The sequence below is a fragment of the Camelina sativa genome, chromosome 8, assembly GCF_030686135.1.
Source record: "Camelina sativa cultivar CO46 ecotype springtype chromosome 8, ASM3068613v1".
NCBI classification, from domain to species: domain Eukaryota; kingdom Viridiplantae; phylum Streptophyta; class Magnoliopsida; order Brassicales; family Brassicaceae; genus Camelina; species Camelina sativa.
The window spans coordinates 26966325-26981453 of record NC_141887.1 but is presented as its reverse complement, the minus strand read 5'-3'; the positions used below and the strand labels follow the sequence as shown (position 1 = coordinate 26981453).

The 15129-nt window shown below is 39.9% G+C and overlaps 5 protein-coding genes, 1 long non-coding RNA gene, 1 other non-coding gene and 1 pseudogene across 13 annotated transcripts; 4 read left to right on the top strand and 4 right to left on the bottom strand.

Annotated features, from left to right (window-relative positions):
- Positions 1–130: 130 nt before the first annotated feature.
- Positions 131–969, top strand: LOC104708389 (PRA1 family protein B6 pseudogene; annotated as a pseudogene). Its single transcript, XR_015564237.1, has one exon. The product of XR_015564237.1 is annotated as a PRA1 family protein B6 pseudogene (transcript).
- Positions 910–3598, bottom strand: LOC104708391 (sorting nexin 2B). The gene is made up of 5 exons (XM_010424950.2): positions 2308–3598; positions 2027–2236; positions 1667–1927; positions 1498–1584; positions 910–1167 (listed from the first exon to the last, which is right to left on the bottom strand). Exons 1-5 carry the CDS (start codon positions 3340–3342, stop codon positions 1087–1089), a joined length of 1674 nt encoding a protein of 557 aa, XP_010423252.1. The 5' UTR covers positions 3343–3598; the 3' UTR covers positions 910–1086.
- A 155-nt stretch (positions 3599–3753) lies between these two features.
- Positions 3754–6472, top strand: LOC104708388 (laccase-13-like). Of its 2 annotated transcripts, none has more exons than XM_010424948.2 (4): positions 3754–3949; positions 4619–4770; positions 4834–5213; positions 5299–6472. In XM_010424948.2, the coding sequence occupies exons 3-4, from the start codon at positions 4850–4852 to the stop codon at positions 6387–6389; spliced, it is 1455 nt and encodes a 484-aa protein (XP_010423250.2). In that variant the 5' UTR covers positions 3754–3949; positions 4619–4770; positions 4834–4849; the 3' UTR covers positions 6390–6472. The 2 variants fall into 2 exon arrangements, with proteins under 2 accessions (XP_010423250.2, XP_010423249.2); XM_010424947.3 differs by lacking the exon at positions 3754–3949 and adding an exon at positions 4222–4518.
- An 80-nt stretch (positions 6473–6552) lies between these two features.
- TRNAG-GCC (transfer RNA glycine (anticodon GCC)) lies at positions 6553–6623 on the bottom strand. Its single transcript has one exon. It is a non-coding gene; the product is annotated as a tRNA-Gly (tRNA).
- A 62-nt stretch (positions 6624–6685) lies between these two features.
- On the top strand, positions 6686–9292 carry LOC104708387 (serine/threonine-protein kinase STY8-like). Its single transcript, XM_010424946.3, has 3 exons — positions 6686–7140; positions 7354–8440; positions 8695–9292. The coding sequence occupies exons 1-3, from the start codon at positions 6761–6763 to the stop codon at positions 8977–8979; spliced, it is 1752 nt and encodes a 583-aa protein (XP_010423248.1). The 5' UTR covers positions 6686–6760; the 3' UTR covers positions 8980–9292.
- Positions 9293–9433: 141 nt separating this feature from the next.
- On the bottom strand, positions 9434–10402 carry LOC147940513 (uncharacterized). Of its 3 annotated transcripts, none has more exons than XR_015564238.1 (3): positions 10262–10400; positions 10036–10137; positions 9434–9948 (listed from the first exon to the last, which is right to left on the bottom strand). It is a non-coding gene; the product is annotated as an uncharacterized LOC147940513 (long non-coding RNA). The 3 variants fall into 3 exon arrangements; XR_015564239.1 differs by having other exon boundaries at positions 10209–10344; XR_015564240.1 differs by lacking the exon at positions 10036–10137 and having other exon boundaries at positions 10262–10402.
- On the top strand, positions 9578–12003 carry LOC104708386 (protein MALE DISCOVERER 2). 2 transcript variants are annotated; one of them, XM_010424945.3, is made up of 7 exons: positions 9578–9773; positions 9849–9978; positions 10068–10139; positions 10227–10789; positions 10876–11069; positions 11148–11280; positions 11359–12003. In XM_010424945.3, the coding sequence occupies exons 1-7, from the start codon at positions 9668–9670 to the stop codon at positions 11859–11861; spliced, it is 1701 nt and encodes a 566-aa protein (XP_010423247.2). In that variant the 5' UTR covers positions 9578–9667; the 3' UTR covers positions 11862–12003. The 2 variants fall into 2 exon arrangements, with proteins under 2 accessions (XP_010423247.2, XP_019084476.2); XM_019228931.2 differs by having other exon boundaries at positions 9668–9978.
- Positions 12004–13108: 1105 nt separating this feature from the next.
- On the bottom strand, positions 13109–14104 carry LOC104708385 (basic leucine zipper 19-like). 2 transcript variants are annotated; one of them, XM_010424944.3, is made up of 4 exons: positions 13851–14104; positions 13672–13762; positions 13455–13581; positions 13109–13371 (listed from the first exon to the last, which is right to left on the bottom strand). In XM_010424944.3, the coding sequence occupies exons 1-4, from the start codon at positions 14009–14011 to the stop codon at positions 13298–13300; spliced, it is 453 nt and encodes a 150-aa protein (XP_010423246.1). In that variant the 5' UTR covers positions 14012–14104; the 3' UTR covers positions 13109–13297. The 2 variants fall into 2 exon arrangements, with proteins under 2 accessions (XP_010423246.1, XP_087316801.1); XM_087460675.1 differs by having other exon boundaries at positions 13672–13765; positions 13851–14077.
- Between the last annotated feature and the right edge of the window lie 1025 nt (positions 14105–15129).

The window sequence follows — 15129 nt, the reverse complement described above, 5'->3', positions numbered from 1 at the left end:
AAAGAGACGCAAAAAGCACATGTGATAGTAGCCGACAGTTTTAAGTAAAGCCAGCCAGCAAAATTCGTGAAAGCCATCATTCACTTTTAGATCTCTCTGACTTCGTCTGCGAACTAGATCTGCTGCTGCAATGGCCTCTCCTCTTCTTCCGACTTCGACTACTCCTGATAATAATCTTCCCGGAGGCGATACACAGTTGCTGAGCTCTCTACGCGTCCTCTTGTCTCGCGTCCTAGCCTCTGTCCGTCATGCTTCCGCAGACGCCAGGCCCTGGGCAGAGCTCGTTGACCGGTCAGCGTTTTCCAGGCCACCATCGCTCACCGAGGCAGCGTCGCGAGTTAGGAAGAACTTTTCATACTTCCGAGCCAATTACATAACCTTAGTGGCCATTCTACTCGCCGCGTCTCTTCTTTCGCACCCTTTTGCTCTCTTCCTCCTCGCTTCCCTTGCCGCTTCTTGGCTTTTCCTCTACTTTTTCCGTCCGTCTGATCAGCCATTGGTCATCGGTGGACGCACGTTCTCCGATCTTGAGACGCTAGGAATGCTCTGCCTCTGCACTGTCGTGGTGATGTTTATGACCAGTGTTGGATCGCTCTTGATGTCGACTCTAGCCGTCGGGATCATGGCCGTCGCCATCCACGGAGCATTTCGTGCTCCCGAAGATCTGTTCCTTGAAGAACAAGAAGCCATTGGATCTGGCCTTTTCGCATTCTTCAATAACAATGCCTCTAACGCAGCTGCTGCTGCCATAGCCACCTCTGCAATGTCCCGCGTTCGAGTTTGATACTGTTATGGAAGAGACCACATTCCTACACCACATTTCCTAAGTGTGATAATTATTCATATACATTTGCTTCATATTGTATACAGTTGAGTTGTTGTAACTTGTAACCATTCTTTTGTCACTCCTTTTTGTATACAGATTCATATTCCCATTAAAACTTGAGTCAGTAAAGAAGAAGTTTACCATCTCTTTCTTTTTTTTTGTTTTGTTTTTTTGACAACAAAGTAAAAAGATACGAAAATTTGGTCTAAGCCCAAAACCATGAATTGAAGAATAAGAATAAATTACAGGGTGCTCTCATGTTAAGAGCTCTCTCTATTGTATTGACTTGTCTCCTCAGCAACCTTTGTCCACACATTCGCGATCTTTTCTGCATATCCAACCTAGCACATCCAAATACCAACAACTCTGTTTTCAGGTTTCACACCTTTTTACAGATCTCATCTCTTTATTTCAAAAATATCAATCAGATTTCTCTGCATTCACTAGCATTGCAAGAGAGCAGATTTCACCACTTTTCAAGCATTCACTCAAAAATCTAAAATCATATTCCTTTTGTCGCATCCATCTCATGAAAGAATTTCCTCAAATCATAGCATCCCCTATAACATTCACTGAATTTTATCTTCCATTCTTGTGATGATCTTGGTAATCACTCTCTCGCTAATTCTATGAAGAGACAGAGGCTTACTCTCTCGCTAATAAGAACGTACCTGACTAACAACAAACCCTTTCATCATATTCAAGAAGTCTGCACGCCTTTCCCTGTCCAGCCTTTCAACCTCACACCAGTTATTTTCCTGTCACACAATAAATATAGTTACATAAGACCTCAACTCAGCATAAGATTTGTTTTGTGTATGGGCATTACTGAATGAACACCTTGATCTGCTCGTATTCCCTGATGGCAACATTTTTGGAGTCCTCAGTGACCTTGATGGTTTCTTTTAACTCTTCTATCTTCTTAATCCTTGATTTGTCACCGCCAAAGACTTTCGATGATGCAGCTTCTAGCTTCTCAGCTCTTCCTTCCAGTGAAGAAATTTCAGAAAGAAGCGTCTGCACTGTCAGTAAAGCACTAGATCTATCTGCGAAGGCGCCCTGGACTGCCATCATTAGGCCAAGGTAGTCGTGGAGTGTATCCTGACATTTACATAACTCAGAGTTCTTAGTAAAATCAAAGCCCAGCTCGAATGAAAGTTGAATAGATTCTTCATATATATCTAATAGTATCTAGTTTACCAAATGCTTGACCGTCTGGGAATTCAGCTCTCTGTAAAACCTGCTAGCTTTTACAGCTGAAGTAGCTAAATTTTTCATATCATTGGCACGAGCTCTTTGAGAATTGAAGACAGCTTCTTCGTTCTCAAATTTCGTCAGCTTAATGAATGCTAATCCCAATTCCCCCATAGTCTCCCCCATGTCTTGCTGTGCCTTCACGAGGGATTCAGCCTACAAAAATACAAACACAATGAAAAATACTGATCCCTCGTGAAGTAACAACAAGCCTCAAATATCTCTACCTGCTGTGAAGCATTAATGATCTGTTGCTCAAGGTCATACATTTTCTCCTTCTTCTCCAAAAACTCCTTATCTTCTTCCACAACAGCTGGTTTTGGCCCACCCCAGTCATTAGATACTGACTGTCTAAGTTCTTTAAACAATCTCAGAAAATCTCTACCTCCTCTAGCCGGCTGAACAACCTCAACAGAAGAAGAAGCTTCACCAAACAACTGTTTCGGCAGCTTCACAGCACCATCCAACATCCTAGAAGCCACATCTACGCTCGTAGCCAACGGTAACTTCCCTTGCGCCTGAAGAAAAACCTTCAACTCATCACTGTTCCTGATCACAGGATGTGAAGCAAGCCTGCGCAAGTACTTCTCCAATGCAACTCTTCTCTGCTCAACAAACTCTTGCTTTTGCATCACTTGGCTCTCAACCACACTCTTATCTGGCCTCGGTGGGATACAAAACCCTCTATACGACTCAGCCAATCTATCAGCCAATGTAACAACATCTCTGAACCTTCTCCTCACGCTAAACTCCGATCCTCCGCCGTATTCCGATAGATTCGTTCTAGTCGTAATCTGGTAAGTGACGTAAGTGGTTCCTCCAGGAATCATCGAATTTGTTGACTCTTGCTCTTTCTGAGGACTAGAAACAGTGATCTTGATGTAATCGGAGGTCAAAGAAGACGGAGATCTAGATAACGAATCAGAGGACTGACTATGAAGACTGCTACCTCCATCATCTGAGCCGTTGATCTCGGAATTGTCATCGAAAGGGCTGAAGATAACATCGGCGTAAGACGGAGGCTCGAGGTAAGAAGAGCTGTCTCTGTTGCCTCCGTTTGGTTTAGAACGAGATTCGTTGTAGTAAGACGGCGGCGCGAAAAGCGGATCGGAATCAGCCGGAGTTACGACGATAGACGGGTGACGCGAGTCGGAGAGAGTTGACATGGCGCTGCGATAATTAGAATTAGAGTTGGATTCTTCGCGGAGGAAGAGAGTCTCCATCTTCACCTTGGACTCTTGGTCATCCTCTGAGCCCATCATCTCCGATAAATCTAATGGATTGATTGAGCTAATTTTAGTAAGAAATTCACAGAAAAATTAGGCTTTTGTTTTTTTAAGATTCGATTCGAGATGTATCGGAGATCACGAGGATACAATGGTCGTGAAACGCAATAAATGATCGGAGTGGGTAAGACACGGCGGTGTGGGATCAAAGGAGCGAGCGTGACTGTGTTTGTAGCGTCAAGTCTCGTCAATGGCTAATTGGGGAAGATGAGATGACAAAAGACAAAAGAGTATTTTTCCGGGTCACGTTTAAAAGTGTTTGTTTAGCTGGGTTTTAACCCGACCCGGCCCAATATAATGGCCCTTAAAAAACGTGATATACATATCTCTGCACCCAAACGGCCTGACCACTTGATTCGTCTTCCACGACTACCGAACGAGTCTCCTGATTGTTAAAAGTCATGACACTAATAAGCTTCCCGATGATCGATTCTGGTCAAAGTACCAAGCTTTACCTTATGCTCTTACTTGGTCTTAGGGTTTAAGAATGTAGTAGTCTAATGGAGTTTTCAATGGCGAGAGGCGTAAAGCTTTTGAGGGAGCAGAGATGTCACTGCAGATGTCTCATGTTTGATCTTAAAAGGTCACTGCTTTCAATCTTTCTTCTTCTTCTTTTTTTTTTTTTAAACACATTGATGACATATTTAGGGTCCGAGAAGAGCAAATTCGTATGATGTCACAGCTATAGATTTGGTTTTGTCACAAACTTGTAGAATTTGATAATTTTTTCCAGCTGTTTTAGGCTGCCTAATGTCTATATTAGGCATATGTTAACTTTAATCAGAAGTTATTTAATTGGGAAATAGTAAAGGTTCTGGTTTAAGGAGAGGATCCAACACCTTAAAAAAGAGATTTGGTGTCCTAGGATGAGAAAAAACCAAAGAGAAGGTACTAAAGTAGGCTGGTAGGGGTTCACCTAGAATCATAGTATTTAAAATCAGAAACTGTTTGTTTTGTTGTTTAGTGGTTACACCAAATCGTGTTTGCTGGTTAGACTAAACGCTCTCTGTCCCCTGCCTATAAAATAAATCAACTTCTTCTTTCTCTAAAGAGTAAGTGGGCGCAATGGAGCAACTACTGTCCTACTTTGTGTTGTTGGTTGTTTTTGTAGCTTCACTTGTCAATGCCGAAGTTCACTTACATGAATTCGTTGTGTGTTTACTACTTCTCTTCTTTTTTATTGTTCCCTCCATTGTTAGTACTCACATTGATGCTCAACTTATAGTTTTGTTCCTTTTTTGTGTTTGGTTAGATTCAAGAGACGCCGGTGAAGAGGCTGTGCAGAGTTCATAACTCGATTACGGTGAACGGACAGTTTCCAGGGCCAACCTTGGAAGTGCGAAACGGTGATTCCCTTTTCATCACTGCCATAAACAAAGCTCGGTACAACATCAGCCTCCACTGGTAAACTCACTCTCCCCTGCGACAATTCAATGTTTGATGGTCTACTAATCAGAGCATGTGCAGGCATGGGATACGGCAGATGAGGAATCCATGGGCGGATGGACCAGAATACATAACCCAATGCCCAATCCAACCAGGAGGGAGTTACACCTACAGTTTCACCATTGAAGATCAAGAAGGTACTTTGTGGTGGCATGCCCACAGCAGATGGCTGCGAGCCACTGTGTATGGCGCTCTCATCATCCGCCCTCCGCTCTCTTCTCCTCATTACCCTTTTCCAGTTATTCCCAAGAGAGAGATAACCCTACTCTTAGGTGAGTGGTGGGACAGAAACCCCATGGATGTCCTGAACGTAGCCCAATTCACGGGAGCAGCACCAAACATCTCAGACGCTTTCACCATCAACGGTCAGCCTGGTGATCTCTACAGATGCTCCAGCCAAGGTACACACCTTAGTTTATGCTTCCCAGCCCTCAAAAGCAGTTACATCTTAGTTATTAATTAATATTATATGTTTTCACAATGCAGAAACTTTGAGGTTTCTGGTAGGGTCAGGAGAGATTGTCCTCCTCAGGGTCATCAACTCTGCCTTGAACCAAGAACTCTTCTTTGCTGTTGCGAATCACAAGCTGACCGTGGTTGCTGCGGATGCCTCCTACACCAAACCTTTCTCAACCAATGTCATAATGTTAGGACCAGGTCAGACAACTGATGTGCTTCTAACCGCAGACCAACCGCCAGCACACTACTACATGGCGGCACACGCCTACAACAGCGCCAATGCTGCCTTTGACAACACCACAACCACCGCAATCCTCAAATACAAAGATGCCTCTTGTGTTACTCTTCAAGGTAAATCACTGGCACGGGCAATACCTGCACAGCTTCCAGGATTCAATGATACAGCAACCGCAGCAGCCTTCACAGCGCAGATGAAGAGTCCTTCAAAAGTAGAAGTTCCCTTGGAGATTGATGAGAACTTGTTTTTCACAGTAGGTTTGGGACTATTCAACTGCACAACCCCCAACACACAAAGGTGTCAAGGCCCTAACGGAACACGCTTCACCGCAAGCATCAACAACGTCTCTTTCGTTTTCCCCAAACAAAACTCCATAATGCAAGCCTATTACCAAGGCACTCCCGCCGGTGTTTTCACCACAGACTTCCCACCTACGCCTCCTGTCACGTTTGACTATACAGGAAACGTGAGCAGAGGGCTATGGCAGCCTACCCGCGGAACAAAGGCCTACAAACTAAAGTTCAACTCAAAAGTACAGATTATATTGCAAGACACAATCATCGTGACCACTGAGAATCATCCGATGCATCTCCACGGCTATGAGTTCTACGTAGTTGGAACAGGTGTTGGTAACTTCAACGCAAACACAGACACAGCCTCCTTCAACCTCATTGACCCACCACGAAGAAACACAATCGGAACACCTCCAGGTGGATGGGTAGCTATCAGATTCGTGGCCAATAATCCAGGAGCTTGGCTGATGCACTGCCACATCGACTCACATATATTCTGGGGTTTGGCCATGGTCTTCTTAGTAGAGAACGGAGAAGGGCATTTGCAGTCTGTACAGTCTCCACCATTGGACTTACCCCAATGTTAAAGACTCTATCTAGTATCTATCTTGTAGATTCTCCTTATTTTATTTTAATTACAAAGATATATCACAGATAGCTTCTTCTCCAATGCAAACAGATACTGTAGTGTACACAAGTATCCCAAAAGATTTCCCAATTTTGCATTAAAAATATATAAAAAGAGAAGAATGCACCAGCCGGGAATCGAACCCGGGTCTGTACCGTGGCAGGGTACTATTCTACCACTAGACCACTGGTGCTTGTATGCTACAAAAGAAAGAAACATTTATAATAACAAAAATACTAAAAATGCTTACAGTTTCGTTCAGTTAAATCTCACTCTCACCAGTTTTTTTCAAGTAGAGAAGAAGACCAAAACTTTGTTAGCTTCGCCGCCATGGCCTCCGCGCTCGAGTGCTGGTCAACCCGTAATGCCGGCAACTGCCCCGACGATGATTTCGTAGACCAAGTCCTCATGTGCTCCGACGACAGGTCCGAGTCACTCACAGCTGCTCCGACTTCCGATCAGACCTCTTCCGCTATGCAAAAGCGGTTTCAGCGACTCGGCCGCAACGTCTCCGAAGCGATCGCGTCGCTCAAGAACTCTCTCAACCTCGATTCGGCGAGAGACAACCAGAATGCATCCGCCGGAGGAGGAGGCAGGAAGCTCGTGTGGGCTAATGTCGTGAGAAACGTTGCTAAAATGTACCCTGGAAGCCAGTTGCCTGATAAGCTCGTCTCTAATCTCAGGAAGCATTACGATTCTTTGCCTCTCAGGTATCACTTAAGAGATGTTGCGTCATTTTTACTCTTCACTATTTCGATTTCCAAAGCAATGTTTTTTTTTATTTTTCTCGGTTTTTTAAATTTAGTAATATTATTAATTTTTTCCAGAATCAGTATTGTTTTGTGGAAGATACACAGTTTAGATCTAGGTATGTTGTTGTATTGTGGAGTAATGTGGATGATTCTGCTTTTGTTTTTTAACAGTTATAGTCAGACTGGTTTCGATATGAAAGATGTATTTGTACACGTAAAGCTGATAGAGCAAACTTCTGGAGATGATAATCCTGTGTTTGTGATTCAAGAGGTGTGTGATGAGGGAGGTGATGGTCATGGTTCTGTGTTCAAGCTCACATACGCTTGTAGTTCTTCGCTTCCTTGGTCAACCATTTCAGGGTCTCTTGATAGTGCTTCGATTTGTTATAAGAAAGTACAAATCTTTGAGAAGAAAGGTTTGACTCTTGGGGTTGTTCTTCTTCTGGTTGAGTCCGGACAAGAAAAAATGTTCAAAATTAAGGTAGAGAATGCCCTTAAATCTGCGGTAAGGAAGCCTAAGTCAACCTCTGTGAAGCTCCCTTTTGGACTTTGTGGCTGTCAAGAACAGAACGCGGGTGTAGGAGAATTTGGGGATGTTGATGTTGAGTCCATTGATCAGTGCTATAGACATGAGTTGGAAAATCTGAATACTAGGATCCAGCTTCAAATGCCACCTCCAAGCTCTTCTTTTTCTGTATCAGTGGATGAATGGCAGACCATCCAATCAGGCGGTGATGATATCGGGAAATGGCTATTGAGTTCAGATGATCTCGAGTTTAGTGGTCAGTTAGGACCAAATTCATTTAAAGGAGTTTACAGAGGAATAAAGGTGGTCATTGAGAAACTAAAAGGCTGCGATAAGGGGAATTCATATGAGTTTGAGATCCGAAAAGATTTCTTGGAGCTGATGACCTGTGGACACAAGAGCATTCTGCAGTTTTATGGTGTCTGCATCGATGAAAATCATGGATTATGCGTTGTAACAAAACTGATGCAAGGTGGATCACTCCGTGAACTGGTGGTGAAGAAAAAGAAGCTTCAGACCAAGGTGATATTTCAAATTGCTGTTGACATAGCAGAAGGGATGCAGTTCATTTGTGATCATGGTGTTGCATATAAAGACCTTAACACACAGAGAATACTATTAGATAAGCAGGGCAATGCCTGTCTGGGTGATATGGGAATAGTCACTGCATGCAAGAGTGTCAATGAGGCCATGGAGTACGAAACAGATGGCTATAGATGGCTTGCACCCGAGGTCTGTATTTCTTTGACACTTTTGTTGCATAATCCTAGTTCAGTGATTTGCTTCAGGAACTATGCTTTTCTTTACCTCATCATATTTGATCCGTAATGAAATGATACAGTAAATATAGCCTGGTGATTAGATGGCTTCTAGCTACTCATATGCTTCATCATTCTATCACTAATTGTTCTTTTCCATATTATGCATAAGTAAATTCTATAGGAAAAGCAGTTGTTGACTGCAGTTTGTGAAATGGTTGAAATCAGATAATCGCGGGAGACCCGGAGAAGACAAGAGAGAGTTGGATGAGCAATGCGTATAGCTTTGGGATGGTGCTTTGGGAGATGGTGACAGGGGAGGAGGCGTATGGATCTTGTTCGCCAGTGCAAGCAGCAGTTGGGATTGCAGCGTGCGGGCTAAGACCAGAGATCCCAAAGGAGTGCCCTCAAGTTCTCAGATATCTTATGACCAAATGCTGGAACACTTGCCCCTCTACACGCCTTAACTTCTCTCAAATCCTCTGTATTTTGCTCCGTGCCATCTCACGGTAATCACTCTCCTCTACGTAGCAATTGGAAGAAATCTTTAGCAAACCAATAGTTGGGTAACAGCGTAGCTTCACATCAGTATTATATTAAAGTAGCAATGATGATGATTAAGCTGAGACGAAGATGAAGAAGTGGTTGGTGTATATTTTTGGTTAGATCTGACCGGAAGGTAGAGTAACAGATACACTATAGGCCTGTTTGTACGCCCCCACTTTTGGCTTTACACTTTTGTTTTACATTGTAAATGGGCTTCATTCCTTCCCCAAAATGTATACCTTGCCAAAATGAGTGAACTTTTTACAGGTAAGATTTCAAATTAGAAGTGTTCAAAATGGCATACAGTAACGATTGTTCAAACATTTTATTGTTGCTCATGAAAAGAAAAAAAAAAACCAAAGTCAAGGTTTACTGGGTCAATTTGTAGAGGGGAAGACTTGATCGTGCGTTGCAAATGGTGTTTATCTAAACTAAAGTTGTATTTTACATTTTTCCAACTTGTAAAATGTTTCCATGGTTTAAATTTTTATACATATACAAGAAAAGGGAGAAACGTCACAATTGTTGTTCAAAATAACAACAAATCAAAAAAACAAAAGAAAATGAAGAAGGTGGGATATAAAAAGGAGCAGCCATTGATTTGTCTTCTTTTCTTGACGAAGACTTGAACTGCTCCAACAAAAAATCCAAAAGGATGAGTTCCGATCAACGGTGGAGATTGCTCCGACCAACATTCTCCATCATCTTCCTCTTCTTTCTTCCTCACAATCTCACCTTTGGTCTCTGTTTCAGCACAGATGGTACTTTACTTTTTGTTTCATCTTTCTTTCTTTCTGAGTCCATTCAACTATTGATCAACTCTGAGTCTTTTGCAGCATTGGCGCTAATGAAATTCAAAGAGAGAATAGAAAGAGACCCGTTTGGAGCTCTGATGAATTGGGGAGAGCTTTCTCATTGTTCTTGGTCTGGTGTTGTCTGTTCACATGATGGAAGAGTTGTCATCTTGTAAGTCATATTCCAAATCAATCCTTCATAAAAGATAAGTTCCTCTTCTAAATCAACCTTCTTCTAAATTTGATGTCTTAATAACGTAGAAATTTACGAGATCTCTCCCTACAAGGCACAATTGCACCTGAACTTGGAAACTTAACTCACTTGAAATCCCTGTAAGTAGAAACATCGTTTTCAACACTCCTCAAAACTACACAATAGATACGTATAGCATCTACAACTACCTTGTTCTTTGTTTGCAGTATTCTTAGAAACAATTCATTTTCCGGGATAGTACCTGAGGAGGTAACAGAATTGCAGGAGCTTGAGATCTTGGACTTGTATGAAAACAACTTTGGCCAACCATTTCTCTTCGGTCGCAGGCTGCTTCAGACATCTCCCCCTGGTCGGAATCCAGGCTTTGATGCAGCTCCCCCGTTACCTTCTCCTCCACCATCGCCTACGGAGGAAGAGGAAGTCCCAATAGATTTTCCTTTCTTCCTTCCCCCTCCTACTGCATCCCAATCCCCTCCGCGGATTAAACGTGCAAACCCTCCTACTGAAAGCCAAGCCAATACCCCAAACCCGCCTCCAGTATTCCCTCCACCAGCTCAGTCTCCACCCACTCAGCTTTCAGGTGTGCCTCATGCTGGCAACAAAAAGAGTTCTCAAAAGACTTACATAATAGTTGGAGTGCTAGTAGGTGTAGTTAGCGTCATGGTTGTATTGGTGATCTTCTTTCTTCTCTGGAACCAAAAGGTAAAAATGATAAAGCCATGGGGGGCAACTGAGAGCAGTAGCCAGCTTCAAGAAGTTGCGATTACAGGTATTCATCACTGTTTCCTTTACTCCTACTCATTAACATAGCAGAGACTGGTGATACTGAGTTTAGTGTATCTTTGACTTATGAAGATATTCCTAAGCTGAAGCTATCAGAACTAGAAGCTGCCTGTGAAGATTTCAGTAACATCATAGGAACCACATCCTCAGACGCAACCATTTACAAAGGCACTCTCTCCACCGGTTCTGAAATCGCCGTTCTAGCAGTCGCATCTGGTTCCCTCCAAGACTGGTTAGTGGATCACGAAACACAGTTCCAAGAGAAGGTAACATAAGAAACCTCCTTCTACACTCTAGTTTCTTTCTCCTCTTCTTTAAACACACATACAATCCAATAAATGCAGATACAGAGGTTATCTCAAGTGAACCACAAGAATTTCCTCAATGTAATTGGATATTGCCATGAAGACGAACCCTTCAACCGAATGCTAGTTTTCGAATACGCTCCTAACGGATCCCTCTTCGAGCATCTGCATGGTGAGTAGTAAATGCAACTTCTTTAATAGTCTCATCCCCATCTCCTTTTTTTCAACTAACTGTAATAACCTGATGCAGACCAAGACGCAGAACACTTGGACTGGCCAATGAGGATGAGAATCGTAATGGGAATAGCTTACTGTGTAGAACATATGCACAATCTAAACCCTAAACCCATCTCACACACCAACCTCAACTCCTCTTCAATCTACTTGGCAACAGATTACGCAGCAAAAGTCTCAGACTTTACATTCCTCAGCTCAACACCGGTTGATCCCATGACCAACGTTGTCAGCTTTGGCACCCTTCTTCAGGAGATCATCACCGGAAAGATCCCGGATCCGGATTCTTTGCTCCACGACGAAACCAATCCCGTTGCAGACCCGACTTTGGAAAGCTTTCAGGAGGAGGTGATGGAGAAGATGTGGGAAGTGGTTAAAGAGTGTTTGAATCAGAAGATGGAAATGAAGGAAGTGGTGGTTAAGCTGAGAGATATCACCGGAATAACGGCGGAAGCAGCGTTGCCAAGTCGGTCTCCGGCGTGGTGGGCGGAACTGGAGATCATATCCACCGAAGTGTAGATATATATATATATATATATATATCAATTGCACAGTAAAAGTAATGTATCATCTCTTTTCTCTCTTTCTCTCTGCAAGTTGAAGTCTAAAGATTATTTTTTTTCCTTTTTCTGGGTTTTATTTGGAACAATTTTAGACAAAATTTGTGTTTTTAATACCTTTAAAGAGAAATCAATCAATCATGTGTAGTTCTTGTCTGCAGAATCTTGTTGTCACGGCAACGCCTTCAAAAACGACATGAAGTTGAGCTATAGTTTATACACACGACAAATATTTATATCCCTGGACTCACATTTTGCTGGCCCCGTTAATAAAGGCCCGGCCCATTGTATTTTACGTGTGTTTGGGAAAACACAAAGCAAATATGACTCTAAAAAGTAAAAATATTTAATTAGAAATTGTAAGTGTTTGAAAATGCCAATTTTGAATTCAATAAATTTGAAACGTACATAAAAATTCAAATAAGGTCAAATAAGCAATGCATATAAATCTACTATTTCGCTAAAAGTTAATGTATTTTATTGAAAATATAAATGTATATACATATTTTGTTTAACAGTTTTTTAATAAAATTTAAAATTGGCACTTTCCTACACTAATAAATCTTACAACGAATGTGTGTATGCATGTCAATCATTATATTACTGTTTGCTTAGCTTTTTTGTTGAATTGGTTTTAAATATATTGAATCCAAAATTGGCATTTTCCTACACCAATAAACGTTTGTGACATTTATGATAACTTTTTTTTTTGTGCATGAAAAAAATCGTGAAGCAAATACGACAAAAAGTAAAGATAATTTATTAGAAATTGTAAGTGGAAAATGGCAATTTTGAATTCAATAAATTTAAAACGGACATACAAAACAAAATAAGGTCAAATAAGATATGCATATACATTTACTATTGCACTAAAAGTTGGAGTACTTTTTGGAAATTATATTTGTACATACATATTTTACTTAACTGTTTACTTAACTTTTTATGTCAGTTTTAAATATATTATTTTTAAAAAAAAATACTAATTCAAAAACGTAGGTGTGTATGCACGTGAATCATTATATAACCGTTTGTTTAACCTTTTTGTTAATTATATTTTAAATATATTTGAATTCAAAGTTGGCATTTTCTACACTAATGAAAAACGATAAATCACTAGTACATTCATATTTTTGTTTAAGTTTTTGTTCATTAAAATCTGCACTCATTTAATGTTTTTAAATTAGTTTTCATAATTAAGAAATATACTGACATGAAATAGATAATTCAAACTGAAATTAATACAAATACGAAACAAATGCATACTGATTTGATATGTTATAGATGACAATAGTCTGAGAAACTGAAACAAATGAAATTACAACAACAAAAGAGACGAAAAGCAACAATTCATAATTAACCGAATCGAAGAAATGAGAGAGGAGTTTTTCAAATCAACTAAGTACTACTGGTGGGCGGAGCCATGCTCTTCTTCAACCTTTGTATCTCCACTTTATACATGTTAGTAATACCTATTAATTAGCATCATAATATTGTTAATATGAAATTCTTAATATATAATTATAATTAATTGTCATGTATATAATTAATATACCGTAGTTGTTGAGATAATCTTGAAGTCGAGCAGAGATAGTCTCCTTTAACTGTTTTTTTTCATTTTCTAGATATTGCTTTTCTTCAATCGCTATATTTATTTTGGCACGCAGCATATTCACTGCAATCTGCATATACACACGAATTATACTAATAGTATATATATGAAATTAATTAAGAAGATATATATATATATATATATATATATATATATATACTTGGAGCTCCATGGATCCTTTCACTAGAGTATTAACATATTGAAGCTTCTTCCATCTTGACTTATGAGCCGAAATACGGTTTGCAATGATCCTACTTATAATTACACACAAAGACATAGTAAAGATAATTAGGATTTCATTTATATGATATATATTGATACGAAGATAGATCATGTAACCTTTTGAGCTTTTGAGGATCGGTGGCAGGATCAATATTGTTATGAATATGAATGGTGAAACCTGGCTCAACTTCATATTGGACTAAAACACTTTTCTTCTCTCCTGCTTGGTTATTACTTTGGGGTGTCCCTGACGACGTTGCAACCACATGGAAGCTCATAGAGTAAGTTTTGTAGTAAAGTTTGAGTAAATTTGCTAAGCTTTATTCTAGATTTCTTCTGGTTACGAGAAGACTACTATTGTTGAGCGTTGTTTTTATAGTGACGAAAATACTAGTTAAATATCAAATTTGCCCTTCATCTTATTTATGTATTTTGATTTTTACTACTTTAAAATCATATTTGACCAATGCATTTTTGCCACATGTTAAAATTTTATCCTTGACAAAAATTTCTTTTCTAATATTTTATTATTTCAGTTTATACCAAATATCATTACATTTATTCTAAAACTAGGTCTAGGTGGTCGTATAAGTGGTGTTGAGGCTCCCTACGGTGGTTGGTCAGTGCGAGTTTGAATAGGTTATAAAAATTGGTGAAACCATCAAAACTACTTTTTTTTTTTTTGCTTAGATAGATAAAAATTGGGGGATTTTGGATATCTAGCCACAAAATGATTTAAAATATGATTAGAAATTAGAGAAAAAAAAACAGAAACAAAACGTGTTACACTAATTAGTAATTACTGTAATTAAGGTTTTCTTCATTACCAGCACACTTCGAACCAAACCATTACATGTAAGGAAAATTTTATGAGAATTTTTTCATAAATGGTATTTATATCTACCTAAAAATTGAAAACTTACCCTCGATTAATTTATGAATTATGATAAATCTCTCATTGCTTCGCTTGGTCCAAAAAAATTCTGTACATGAGTTTTGACTATGGTATATATGAGATGGATTATGTCATGATATGGGCTATAAAATTCTATATGCATATGCATATGAAATAATTTTAAGTCTAAGGAAAATTAATATAACGATTAGGTAATGTGGTTAATATAGAAAAATCATCAAGTAGTTTTCACCGAAATTTCATTCTATGTACCTGGAAGTAAAAAAAAGAGCACACTTCTTCTTAGATGGCTTAATTAATTATCCAATTTCAGAGAACCTTCTGGCTGATTTGGAAAGCCTAAACGAGGATGATGGTAATGGATGACATGGACATGATGCTAGTATCCATGTGACACTACCATGCCCAAGAAAGCCTTTTTGTGTACTTTTATTTGTTTACATGATAAACAAATAAAAGTTGCTCACATGATTGATGAAT

Excerpts from the sequence above, each read along its gene's own strand:
- LOC104708387 (XM_010424946.3), top strand. The coding sequence starts at position 6,761 with ATGGCCTCCGCGCTCGAGTGCTGGTCAACCCGTAATGCCGGCAACTGC. Across the intron at positions 7,141-7,353 it reads TACGATTCTTTGCCTCTCAG|TTATAGTCAGACTGGTTTCG; the intron begins GTATCACTTAAG and ends GTTTTTTAACAG. Across the intron at positions 8,441-8,694 it reads ATAGATGGCTTGCACCCGAG|ATAATCGCGGGAGACCCGGA; the intron begins GTCTGTATTTCT and ends GGTTGAAATCAG.
- LOC104708391 (XM_010424950.2), bottom strand. The coding sequence starts at position 3,342 with ATGATGGGCTCAGAGGATGACCAAGAGTCCAAGGTGAAGATGGAGACT. Across the intron at positions 2,237-2,307 it reads TCATTAATGCTTCACAGCAG|GCTGAATCCCTCGTGAAGGC; the intron begins GTAGAGATATTT and ends GTATTTTTGTAG. Across the intron at positions 1,585-1,666 it reads GGGAATACGAGCAGATCAAG|GAAAATAACTGGTGTGAGGT; the intron begins GTGTTCATTCAG and ends ATTGTGTGACAG.
- LOC104708385 (XM_087460675.1), bottom strand. The coding sequence starts at position 14,011 with ATGAGCTTCCATGTGGTTGCAACGTCGTCAGGGACACCCCAAAGTAAT. Across the intron at positions 13,766-13,850 it reads GATCCTCAAAAGCTCAAAAG|TAGGATCATTGCAAACCGTA; the intron begins GTTACATGATCT and ends TGTAATTATAAG. Across the intron at positions 13,582-13,671 it reads AAGGATCCATGGAGCTCCAA|ATTGCAGTGAATATGCTGCG; the intron begins GTATATATATAT and ends GTGTATATGCAG.
- LOC104708388 (XM_010424947.3), top strand. The coding sequence starts at position 4,432 with ATGGAGCAACTACTGTCCTACTTTGTGTTGTTGGTTGTTTTTGTAGCT. Across the intron at positions 4,519-4,618 it reads TTCACTTACATGAATTCGTT|ATTCAAGAGACGCCGGTGAA; the intron begins GTGTGTTTACTA and ends GTGTTTGGTTAG. Across the intron at positions 5,214-5,298 it reads CTACAGATGCTCCAGCCAAG|AAACTTTGAGGTTTCTGGTA; the intron begins GTACACACCTTA and ends TTCACAATGCAG.
- LOC104708386 (XM_019228931.2), top strand. The coding sequence starts at position 9,668 with ATGAGTTCCGATCAACGGTGGAGATTGCTCCGACCAACATTCTCCATC. Across the intron at positions 9,979-10,067 it reads GATGGAAGAGTTGTCATCTT|AAATTTACGAGATCTCTCCC; the intron begins GTAAGTCATATT and ends TTAATAACGTAG. Across the intron at positions 10,140-10,226 it reads TTAACTCACTTGAAATCCCT|TATTCTTAGAAACAATTCAT; the intron begins GTAAGTAGAAAC and ends CTTTGTTTGCAG.